At 44.3% G+C, this 12,325-nt stretch overlaps 1 protein-coding gene and 1 long non-coding RNA gene across 3 annotated transcripts in view; one reads left to right on the top strand and one right to left on the bottom strand.

Moving 5' to 3' along the window:
• LOC121084734 overlaps positions 1-10,551 on the bottom strand; it is a 35,946-nt gene extending 25,395 nt beyond the window's left edge. The window contains exon 1 of the long non-coding RNA XR_005826862.1: positions 10,449-10,551. This is a non-coding gene — a long non-coding RNA (uncharacterized LOC121084734). The remainder of the gene's footprint in view (positions 1-10,448) is intronic.
• PHACTR1 (phosphatase and actin regulator 1) overlaps positions 10,435-12,325 on the top strand; it is a 303,507-nt gene continuing 301,616 nt past the window's right edge. Inside the window, exon 1 of one of the 2 annotated variants that reach the window (XM_040586602.1) lies at positions 10,435-10,573. In XM_040586602.1, the coding sequence (XP_040442536.1) occupies positions 10,462-10,573 (112 nt within the window). In that variant the 5' untranslated portion in view covers positions 10,435-10,461. The remainder of the gene's footprint in view (positions 10,574-12,325) is intronic. The other variant, XM_040586599.1, reaches the window with a different exon arrangement.

Genomic DNA, 12,325 nt, shown 5'->3' with positions numbered 1-12,325 from the left:
GACTGCAGAATGGAGGTTTATGACCCACTTACTCTTTCTGTGAGATTTGAAGATTTCTGCCTTTTAATCCTTTGATCCTCCAGATCAAGAAAAAAACCTCCTTTCCAATGTTTTCACATTAATGATATGACAATGTTCCAAGTGGCAGCTGTAAAGCACTCGTTCTCATCTGTACTGACTCCTTGCGGGTGGAAGAGAAGGGAAGGAATAGGACTATAATACGTTGGGAAGGAGCTCCCATGGCGTTACTAGCAGACGGTATCAAATCCCAGCTGACCTCAGGCCTTGTGTAGTTTGAGTGCAGGATACTCTGACCTCAGCAAACAGACTGAAATGGGGTTTTGGCCCCCAGCAGCTAACTGGTTCTCTCTATCCCTTGCTGCCTACACTATTGCCCACGCCTCATCCCTGCTCTTGCAGAAAGCTGCAGAACTGCCTTTGCTGCTGTAGGGTAGGAGGAGAGAGGTGTTACCTTACCAGCTGCCTCCTCTCCCATCCTTTCCTTCTGCAGAAGCAGCCATCACCTCGCTCCCGTGGGCTGAGCGCAGAACAGAGGATGTTTGGCCATTTGGGCTTCATCTGCTGTTCAAACAGCTGTTCCCCGTTTCCTCCAAGGAAAGTGAAGCAGGAGGGATGGAAAAGTCACAAAAGCTGACTCTGGCAGTAGGATTATCTAGATTTAGAAAACTTGGTAAATGAAGCCAGCTGGCTGTAGTCTTCAGATACAAGCCAGAAATATCCTAAGCCCCGCAGCCCTCCCTAACTGTCTCTTCTGTGGCCGTATGTTGGGATCTAGGAGATGGGGGGTGTCCTTGCCAAGTGCATAATGCCTGGTGACGCATCTGCAAATCAGAAGCAGGAAAGAAGGGACTGTGATCCCCTGGATCCAGCCCGTTGCCCACGGAAAGTTTGAATCTGAAATCTAAGCATGGAGCTGGACTTAAATTTTCAAAAATTCTTTTCCCTTTGAAGTGTGTGGAAGATAACTACTCACTCTTGCATGGTAACATATTCTAAATATAAATCTACCATGAGGGCTGAAAGTGTAAAATAGTGCCTGGAATAGGATTCAGCTCACTTATTCCTCAGGTGTCCTCAGTGAGGATGTTTCCACCTAAGACTTTTGGCTAGCCTGGTATGTATCAGTGGAGAGAAACAGTCACTTTAAGAGCTCTGTTCACCTAATCTTTGAGATCTTCCTAGGGATAATATAAATCTTGCCTTATTCTCTCTACCGATTATGAAAGCCTAGGCTTGAGAGAAAGACGCCTGTGCTAATGCCATTTGTTTGCACAGAGGAATCATGTTGACAGGCAAGGTAGGACCTAATTTAGGAAAGGGAGTAACTTCCCCAAAACAGGTCAAGTTGTAATCTAGAGCTGTAAATGTGCAGATCCCATCTCAGCTGTAGCCTACTTTGGAGAGACATCAGCTTTGATCTTGACGTTCTACCTGAAAAAAGATACGCTTTGGGGCACGCAAAGAAAGACCTCATATTTGACAGAGCTGAACAGGCTGGTGCAGAGGAGCAGCAGAAGCAGACTGCTCCACAAGGGAACGTGAGCCAAGAGTCAGCAACGTGGGCAAAGGCAGCAGCCTGGCCTCTGAGAGGTAAAGCACTACAGCACATGAGCGGAGCAGGTCTGGTGACGGTCACCAGGTTCAGCCAAGAGTCCAGATCATCAAAGACCATGGTGATGAGTCAGGAATGAGGCCAAGCAGAACATCAAATCAGCAGTCTGGATGTGGCTCAGTGAGGAATGCAGCCAGCAACAGGCACAGCCGCAGCCTTGCTCAGCAAGCGGGCAATGGCCTCGAGGCAAACATAGCTGCCACAAGAAATAAGAAAGCAGTTGTTGAGGATTCTTGCTGCTTTCTCAAACAGCTCCAAAGCTGGTCAGGGCTTCTCAAGTCACTCTTTCCAACAGCTTGGTGAGCGTAGCCAGCTAAAATGTGCACGAGGAGCACATGCAGGGCCCTGGCTGTTGGTACCTAGCTCTCACCTAGGCTTGTTCAGGATGAAGAGAGACCCCTCCTTTCCATTGTATACAAGGGGGTGGCTCGTTCCTTGGATGAACTCTATGAGAAGAATGATTTCTGCCCAGTACATTATAAATGAAGGCTTTAGCTACCGTCATAAAAGGACAGTTGCCCATCACAGATTGTGCATAGCACTCATTTGCAGCCATGAGTCTGATCGAAGGGGACCATAGAATTACCCTCTCTCTTGGTGTCTCTAGCAACCCCACACCACAGCCTGACAGGACAGGCTGGACATCATGCAGTCAGGATGCCATTCTGGTCTGCATGCATCCACCTCTGTGCTACAGTCAGACCCTCTGGTCCCTGCTGGGAGCCCGGGTCCTGCTCTTCAGTGACTACCGACTCCAGGGAAAAGTTGTTCCTAATTCCTAATTTGTGGAGACCTGGGCATCCACTTTTCTGTTCTTATCTCGTTTAATTAGCTTAAAATTAACTGCATTAACTGAGTATTTCCAAGATGCTCCTACATACCTTGAAGTTGTTTGCCAGTCCATTTGGCAGGATACACTGTGCATATTTAAATAACTGAACAAAACTCTCTTGAAGGCTTATCTTAAACTATCTTTTGTATCTATAAATAATTTACAGATCCACTCGCATGAGGTATGCTTTTTGTGATGGCAACATTCCTGCAATCTACTTGATCAATGTAAGGAATGAATAAAAATGTAATGTAGGAAAAATATGGTACATGTGGCCAAAGGTAACAGATGCACAAGATTGTATAGAGACATAGGGCATGATTTCTCAAAAGATCTCAGAAAATTCTTCTTGATTAGTTTTCCAGGTTTAATAAAATATTCCCAGGTATAGTCTTAATTCCACATTTTTCTCTTGCACTCTGTCTCCCCAAAAGATTTATTTCACTGTGCTTCGCTTTTGCTCATTTATTTTAATTCATACAGCGCTGACTCATTCTAGATGTTTGACTTAAATCACTGCTGACTACTCAGTGCTACTTCCCTTCTGCTTTTGCATGTTAAATGTCCAATATTTTACAAAAGTGTATTGCTGCAGTATCTCCAGATCCTAATCCAGAATGATTCCACTGCAGACATTCATTGTGTAAAGTAACACTAGGATACTCTATCCACCAAAATTTTATGATTAATCAATCCTACAGATTAAAATTTTTTCAAAGTTATGTTATTTTGCAGGTCTTTTTTTATTCATGTGATGCCACTAGTTCTTAGACTAATAATATTAATACCAGAAGAATTAGTAACAGCAAATGTGCATTCCTAATGCAATTTCCCTCCCTTTAAATCCCAGGAAGTAACTGATCAACATCAACCTTTTCCTCACCCTTTTAAGACTTTTTATTTTCCCTTTTCCCTACCTCCTATTCTGGCACAGGAGGCCATTATTTTGTATTCTCAGTTCTCCATTATTGAGAATTTAGGAACAGGCAACCGAGCGTCATGATCAGAGTCTCTGGCTTGCCGAGTCAGGTAGCCTAGCTTCACTAATTGTATAAAAATAGCTCATGATGAGTTGCAGTTACTGTACTTCAGCTACTTTTGTTCACTTATTTCAATATCCAGTCAGCCAAATTAAAGTCAGAAGAAATAACTATCTTCTAATTCTCAGCAGCATATCTGAATAAAACCAGGATGCTTGAGATCCAGTTCTCTATACCGCTAACTACTGAAAACTAGAAAACCTATGCAAAGATCACACTTGAAAAAATTTGATTCTGAAAACTAAACCTATTTTTTTTCTATAAACAAATACTTTTAAATAACCAAGCCTCTACTTGCCCATATTTCATAATACTTTAGGTTATTTATTTTTTATGACAGTCTGTTTTCTGAAGCCTATGCCTTTTGACACAATGCCAGAGGAACAAGTATGTTTCCTCTAAAATGTGCAAAAAATGCTAGTTAGGCATATTGTGCACAATTTAGGTAAACCTAAATACCACAAACAAGCATAACAATCATGTGTGTAAAAGTAGGTACCTTTTTGCATGTGTGCTACTGTTTGCAACCCTCAGGCCTGTGATACTGTGGATTTAAAGACTTTCTTTCAGATTACTGATGTCTGTCGAACCAGTGTCAGAGATCTCAACAGCTTTGCTTTAGAAACACAGAGCAATCCATTTGCATATGCTTCTGTGTTTATCTGGGAGACACAAGCCTATAAATCATTCTTCATGAATGAAAAGTTATGTCCTCCCCAATGCTTGCCTACATATTCCACCCTCTCTCTCCTGCCAGTCACACCTCATCGCCAACCCTTGAAATGTTCTTTATCAGTTGCATTTAAAACCAGACAAAAGTGAAGTGGCATTAAATCAGACCAAAGGATTTTTTTCTTGGTAAACATCCATTTTGGATCCATTGCTTAGTCTGTCTTTAAAGAAGAATATTCACAATCTAATAACTTTTCTTAGAACAGATTGAATATCATGTTCTAGATGCATCAAAATGTATCTGAACTATTTTTAAAGCTTCCATTTAGCCAAAAATATACTTATGTGTGCATTATCTACATGTTATTCCATCATGAGCCCTTTCCATAGATGCATGAAGGAGGAGAGTTTAATAAGAAGTTCATATGTTTCTCTAATGGAGAAAAAAAAGCAGCAAGAAAGAATCCTACTCAACCAGCAACAGCAGCACTGCAATTAAAATATTTTCATAGATATTCTACAAAGTTGTTCAAAATTTGCCCTGAGAAATGAGGTTTTCCTCAAAAAAGTCTTAAAGATTTCTGATATAAACCAGTATTCCTTTACAGCTATTTCCACGCCATCTGAAACTGCTTGTGATTGTGTCAGAAATGTACCTTTTCCAATTCATCTAGGTCTAGACGCCTCCAGCAGAAACATTATAGCACTTTGCTTGTACTAAAATTAATATCATCAGCTCTCAAAAGCTTTTCCCATTTAGAGATAAGAATCTGTTACGCAAATTAGGGTTTCTAGATGAACACCCTATTGAGCCAAAAATGACCAGGGTATTTGTGTTACCAATGAGATATTTAAAAAAATAATAATAAAAGTTGATTTATAAAAATGGATGGAAAAATCTGGATTAATTTTTCATGTTTTCTCTGATTGATTTTTAGGAGGATGGCTATTCACTTCTGAAAGTTTTCCAATTAAAGATGTCCAAAATGTCTCTAGAAACCACAATTCTTTAAAAAATCAGTATTATAAATCTTCAAAACATAAAATTTGTTCTTGGCAAAGAAACATTAGTACTAATTCTGTCATTAAAATATGTAGAAATATATTTTAATGGAAAATACGGAACCTGTCAAAAATTCTTTGCAAACCATCCCCCATGTTTTCAGTAAATTTCAAACAGCATTCAAACCAAAAATTCATTGGACCAGCTGTAGATATAACTAAATACATTGAAATTACATGTTCAAAATGCTTCTGAACATGCAATATAATCATTGACACATTTCACATCCCATTCTCCCAAATTCATACTTGTGTCATACTTCAGTAACACACGGTATTTTAAGAGAAAGAAATGTGAGATTATATACAATCAGTTCTAAGGTGTCATTACATACATTATGGCATTTCTATTTTGAAGGTATTTTTCCCTAATAAGCAATCTTTTCCCTTTCTAAGAAATATCAGACAAGATGTTGCTACAGTGTGCCAACCATGGCTTAAATCTATGAGAAACAATGCAAACAAAATGAAAGAATTTAATCAATTTGCCTTCTGTGTGCTGTTAGAGTGGTTGCTTAAAATGAGTTTTCAGATACTGGTCTCAAATCCATTTGCAGCGTAAGTGGGCCACTTAATGTGTATCATAATGTCATTCCTTTACTCCAAGACCTTCAAGAGGACATTTTCTAATTTTCCTGAAAAAACATCTCCTAAAAATGTGTCCCAGAGACTGAGCTGGTTTTTGGAGAGCAGTTGAAGCTAGAGATACTGGTGGGTTATCTGTGATAGACCCAATGGTCACACTGGGCAAATGTTGACAGCGTTCTAAAAAATGTATGGTAATTCTATCTTTTAATAAGGAGTGCTGTGGCTTATGGTTGGGAAAAAAGTGTGTACAGGTATATTCAAGGCACGCATAAATATTCAGTGTTGCTGTACAGATATCAGAATGTGATCACGTATACTTTCCAGTTCCATGGCTGCATAGGAATTGTTCTTAGGTTTTTATTGCAAAATGTTTCAATATTTATTAGCATCCCCTGAAACTTTTCCAATGCTTACTTAAAATTTCCAGTCATTCCTGAAAACTCCCTTTGGTAATATACACAAAGGGGAGATAATCATGGTTGTCAAAGTAATATATAATGATTACTCCAGGAAACATTTTCCAGCATCCACCTACCTCTAGTCAAAATGAATACAAGCCAGATCCCAATATTTTGACCCAAAAGGTAAAAATTATTTATAAACAATTGTATAGAAAAGCCCACTCTTATTCTCTGTTTATTATAAATGTAGATGCAATTTGGTGGTTTTTCCTCAAATGGATTCCTCAAATAGTGCCATGATCCAGCAAGCCCTGAAATGCACGGGTGCCCTTTCACTGACATTAACTACAGCTGGATCATGCCAGTTTTAAAAGACAAATCTTTTTACATGGTTGTTTTATGAGATGATCGTTACAATGCTGACTTCATATACTGATAAATCTTCCTTAAGTGTAAATTTGGTGATGCAGTACACAAAATTCTCCCTAGCAGAAATTTTTCACTCTCTTTTATCTTCATTACTGTACATCCCCATTACATGGGAGTAATAGTTTACAGTCCAGTCGCCTTGTTTACTTTAGCTTAATAGTTTAGCTAAAGAGTTGACCCCATTTAACCAATTTCAACTCTTGCCCTTTGCTTTTACTTCAGATTCAAATGCTAGGCTAGTAATGAGCAAGAACTTGAAAGAAATCTGTTTAAAACTAGAAAACAAGTAAGTTGGACCAGAAATAACCACTACTTCTAGCAGTGCAGATTTGCTTGTTTAGTAAACTACATAATGCTGCAAATTGAAAAATACTGTGTGACAGCTTTTATTAACTCATACTAATTATATGCTATCATACCTAACACCTAAGTCAGGTTTTAGGCATCTGAAGGCTTCTGATTGACAGGTATTATTTGGAACTCTAAAAAAACTTCTAAAAGAAAGAATCACAATTAGCAGGCTGCGGAGTATGTCCTTAGTCACTATCAGTCATGCTCTCCAGTCCCAGCAGGACAATATAGTTTGTTATTAGTTATGTGAAGTGTGGTGACTTACAAAAGCCCTAAGATAAAGACTGTTACGCCAGATAATGCCCAAACAGCAAGAAACATTCAGGGTTTAGGCTCCTAGGCTCTTAGATGTTAAGGGTAAGGACAGGATTTTAAGCTGAAACTCTCCCTGCAGCTATATATGAGGTGGAGGGGAAAGAAACACACTGAGAAGGTACTTGTGCATGGTGCTCACACTTTCAGTGATCAGCCAGATCTCATCTAGCACTTGTGATAATCTTTGTCTACTCGGAGAGAGAGAACCGAGGTGGAAATATTTACAGAAGCTCTTCTGTTTGTGATTTGTAATTTATAGGCTCAGCTCCCAAAGCATTGGAACAGCCACTCATAATTATATTTCACATAAAAAATATCTACATTAAAGGGCATTATCGAGGTTGTAAGGTCAAGTGCTAAATACTTACACAATGCCACAATGAAGCTTGCCTCTGCAACATTAGTTCCGTTTCTTTACAGATATGTATTATAGTACAGTTTCTAATTGCATGATAACACAGTAATTTTTTACTATCCTACCATTTGCTTCATCAGCGCATGGAGTGGGCAGCACTCACTTAATGAGCCAGTATTAAATATTTTGCTTTCACCTCCCTGAAGGCATGGCCTCAAGCCATATAAACACTGCTCAGAAGGTACAAATCTTAATTTCCTCATGGGCTTTTCATCGGTGCTTCACTAAAGTACATGAATACTTTACAAATACTAATGAATTTGTACCTTCACAAAATCCCTACTGAAAGAAAAAAAGAAAACAGTGATTCTTCCTGTTTCACAGTTAAGAAACTTAACCATAAAGCAATCAAGAGCAAAAAGTAGCTGTTAATTTTGAGTGCCCAAATCAAGACAAGAGACTGAGTTTTGGAATAGTTGCTGTAGGCATTACATCACGTGTCCCAAGCACAGCTTCCACTGATCTCTACAGATTAAGTGAACACTTAGGCATCACAGCCTCAAAAACAGTATTCAGAAAAAGAAGAGACTGCAGCTATTGAGAAGTTCTGAAAAGAGTGGTTTAAGTGGCAAAACTAGGAACTTTGAACAAGCAATCTGTGGCAGAAACAGAGCTATAACCTGTGTCTTTGGGGCACGCAGCACAGCAATCATTTTGCTTCTTGGTGTCATTCAGTGCAGCCCTTAAATGCTGCAGCATGTGAGGCATGGACCTTACAGCAAACAGTCTCTTCTAGTACCTGCTAAAGATCCTCCTTTCCACTGAGTGATTTTCTTTCTTTTTCCTTCTTCTTTTTTTTCTCCCTTGTCTTCCCTCCTTCCATTTCTCCTTTCTCCTGCTATTCTCCTCTTCCTTTGTTCTTTCTTATCAGCTCGTCGGGCAACTCTTCTCACCGTGCCCACTCTGATGACAGCATCTTCTGAGGATGACATAGACCGGAGACCCATCAGAAGACTCCGGTCTAAGAGTGACACCCCTTACTTGGAAGAAGCTAGGATCTGCTTCAACCTTGATAATGGTAAGACCACCCCTTCCCCAAACAGAATATGGTGTTAATTAAAGACTTTTTTTCAGCTGCAGATGGACCAGATGGTATGTCCTCATTCACAAGTGGTATGGTGGTTCACCAGACATCCAAGGATGTCACAGCTGTCTAACTACAAGCACCTGCGTATGTAGAAGCAGGGATCCTTTTCAAAATTCTCCTGCAAGGATTTTCCCACGTTCTAGCTATGGTGAGCCAGCGAGAGCAGAGCAAAAGAGAATGGCTTTGCAACCAAGACAGAAATGTAACTTATCCACTACAGGCACCCAGAAACATGGAAGTTCTTGTGAACATTTAGGAAGGGATTACTGCTAACAGCAGGCTTCAGCTAAACCCCACATTACAACTACAGAAGAATACCCACCATGTCCCGAAACCTCTACAGGTTTAATTGGCAAAAGTGTAACAGAAAACTCTTGATTCTGCAGGACTGAGTATGAGAGCTGTCCCCCAAAACTGAGACCAGCTAACGTTACTATCACTGCCTTCAGTTACTGAGCCCCAGCATTTTCTGGTCTTTTTTCTTACAGAAGTTGACCAAAACAAAAGATATTGGAAGGACTGAAAACTTTGGGAGTTTAAGCAGATTGGGTTTTCTTTAAAAGATCTGAATCACCTGAGATGAACTAGTACACTCCCTGGCACATATTTTAACTGTTTAACTCTCGCTTTATGTAGTACTTTTGTGCTGCTCAGATTTATTATTTTTTGAATAGCATTTTTAGTTATTTGCATTGCTCTAACACCTAGAGGTCCCAACGCAAATTGGAGCCTTAATGAGGCAGGCAGCCTACAACCAGGGGTAGGAACATTGACGTACGGGGCTGATGATTACACAGAGAAGGCAGAGTAGGGGAGAAGCAACAAAACGTTGTGCCCAGTTTGCAACTGGGGAAGGGAGTCACTGATTTTGGCCTACAGGCACATTTTTTTCAAAGACTTGCCAAAGCGACTTATGAAGATGAGCTCCAAGCTTCAAGTGATGGTCAAGCGCAGGCTCCTCGGTGCATTTTAAGGCGCTTGGCCTGGTGCACCGTTCTGGTTGCCCTAATGAGTTTGCCCAAGGGAAGAGGAGAAGGAGGTGAAGGGATGAGCCCTTGGCCTTCCCACCAAGGCTCGCTCCATCCGTGCTGGGAGCTCTGGGAGCGCTGGGCCAGGACGGGGCGGTTCAGGCTGCCGGGAGCGGGCGGGAGGTGCCAGGCCCGCCGCCGTTTGGCACCTCAGCCCGGCCGAGGCGCGGGGTGCGGGGCGCGAATCACCGCAGCGGGACCCTCCCCCGGGGGCGGGAAACCCCCTCGGGTGGGACCCCCGGGCCGGCCGGGCCGCCGCTCCGTCCCCCGCGCAGCCAGGGCCGCCGCCCTGAGGCGAGCAGCGGCGGGCGGGACGCGGCCGGCGGAGGCGCTGCCGGCGGGCAGGAGCAGCGGGCAGCGGGCAGGGCCGCCGTGGCCGCTCCCGTCCGCAGATCCTTGACGGGTTTTCCCTGTCTCTCTCCCTCCCTCCCTCCCTCCCTCCGCTCCTTTCTCCCTTTCCCTCTCTCCTTCCCCGTCCTCCCCTCCCCCTCCCCGCGCCTCCCTCCCCGTCCGCCCCCTCCGCCCCCTCCTCGCCCGGCCGCCCCGCGCCGCGCCGCCGCTCGCCCTCGCCAGCTCGCCGGGCCACGCTGCTCACCGTGCCCACATTAATGGCGGCATCTTCCGAGGAGGACATCGACCGCAGACCCATCCGCCGCGTCCGCTCCAAGAGCGACACCCCCTACCTCGCTGAGGCCCGCATCTCCTTCAACCTCGAGACAGGTGAGAGGCGGCACCGCACGGCACGGCACGGCGCGGCGGGGCGGCCCGGCTCACGGCCGACCGGCGACCGGCGGCGGCTGCCCCGGCGGCGGGGGCGGCAGGAGAGAAGGGGCCGCCCCCGGCACCGCGGCCTCCACCCCCGCCAGCCTCTGCGGGCTCCCCGGGCACCGCCGCCCGGCCCTGCCCCGGCGCCAGCTTCTTCGCACCTCCCCGGCCTCCTGCGGGCCTGGCCCGCCGAGCGGCCCCCCTCTGCCCCGCCGGGGGCCGGCTCCCCTTCTCCGCCCGGCCTGTCCCAGCCTCCCCTCTGCCAGCACAGCCTCCGCTCACCACACAGAGCCTGGTGCCTCTGCCCCACAGCACTTCTGCCCTGTCCCACCTCGCCAGGCTCTTCTGGCGTTCCACCTGGAAACACCGCCCTTGGCATTGGGCAAGTCTCTTCCCTTCTCCCTCTTTGCCTCCTTCCCCTGATGGGTCTGTGCCTCAAAAGTGCAAAGAAACTTGCACCTGCCTTGTCCACTTTTTCTCAGTCTTGGGAAGTCCCCGCTTGTCTCAGCATTGCTTATTGCGACTCCCGGTGGGTGTGCAGCCTGATGGTTTCTACCAGTGCACCTCCAGCACCCCACATTCGCCTGTTCCTGCCCGTTGTCAGGACGAGCCTCCCGCAGGTCCCCACCTGACCTTTCCGCCCCCCCTGCGCTACTGCTGCTCCTTCTTCCCTGCCACCTCTTCCTCATGTCTCCCTCGATATTTCAGCTGTCCACTTCAGTTTGTCCTGCACATGGTGACTTCTCTCGTTCCCTTCCTACTAGGCCTGGCATTTTCCCTCCTTCCCTGACCTTTTCTTTCCTTATGGGCTCTGTCAACAGTAAACTACACCAGAAGTTACTTGCTCTCAAAAACAAAGGAAAAGAAAGTTCTTTCTGTTAGTTCTTTGCACCAAACCAGACTTCCTCTGTCGGGGGGAGGATCTGTAGCCAGGAAGCTCTGCTGCAGTCTGCCTCATGTCCCGGCAGCAGCACGCAGAATGACCCAACTGTGTAACAGTCTTTGATGCTGAGCCTGTCAGCTCCCTACCAGTTGTAAAGGGAAAAGGGCTGCCTCAGAGTTGCTGGCAGAAAGTTGGAGATGGCAGAGATGCGTTTTCTCTTCCATTTGGGGAGGGAACAGATTCCCCTCCCCCTCCCATTATCACTGCTGTAATTACACCCTTGATAATGGCTAATATGCAGTTTGGTATTACCATTGATGGAACAGTTGCTTGCATGGTATGGTGGGTCATTATTTCTTTCAGATCATGACTTTTTAAACATTACTGAGCTGTAGGTAAGTTGGGTGGTATTTCAGGGTGCAGGCTGGAAGACACTGCCAGATACCAGGTTTCAGCTCTAAAGAACTGGGTGTGAAAATGGAAAGAGCATCACTGTGCGTAAAGTGTAAATACAAAGAGGCTGTATATGGTTATGTGACTGCTGAAATAACCCTGTGTTGACTTGTTCTGTCACAGGTAATGTTATGTCATGTAGTTATAAATAGATAAACCAGTTAAGGGCAAGGCACCTTCAGGTCGCCTGGTGCCTTACATCTCTATGCTGAGCTAGACATGTTGTCTTTACCACAATTCCCAGAGGATGTGCAAGTCTCTAGGTACCTCTTTCCTGCAATCCACTGAAAAATTTGGTAATTACAGTTGGCTTCTTTCGGTTCCTCCCCTATCCCTGGCTCTCTTTAATTACGTCTTTACTTTCAAACCTG

The sequence above is a fragment of the Falco naumanni genome, chromosome 3 (assembly GCF_017639655.2).
Source record: "Falco naumanni isolate bFalNau1 chromosome 3, bFalNau1.pat, whole genome shotgun sequence".
In the NCBI taxonomy this organism is placed as follows: Eukaryota; Metazoa; Chordata; class Aves; order Falconiformes; family Falconidae; genus Falco; species Falco naumanni.
Note: the sequence above shows the minus strand (reverse complement) of the source record. Positions and strands in the feature narration are given on the sequence as shown.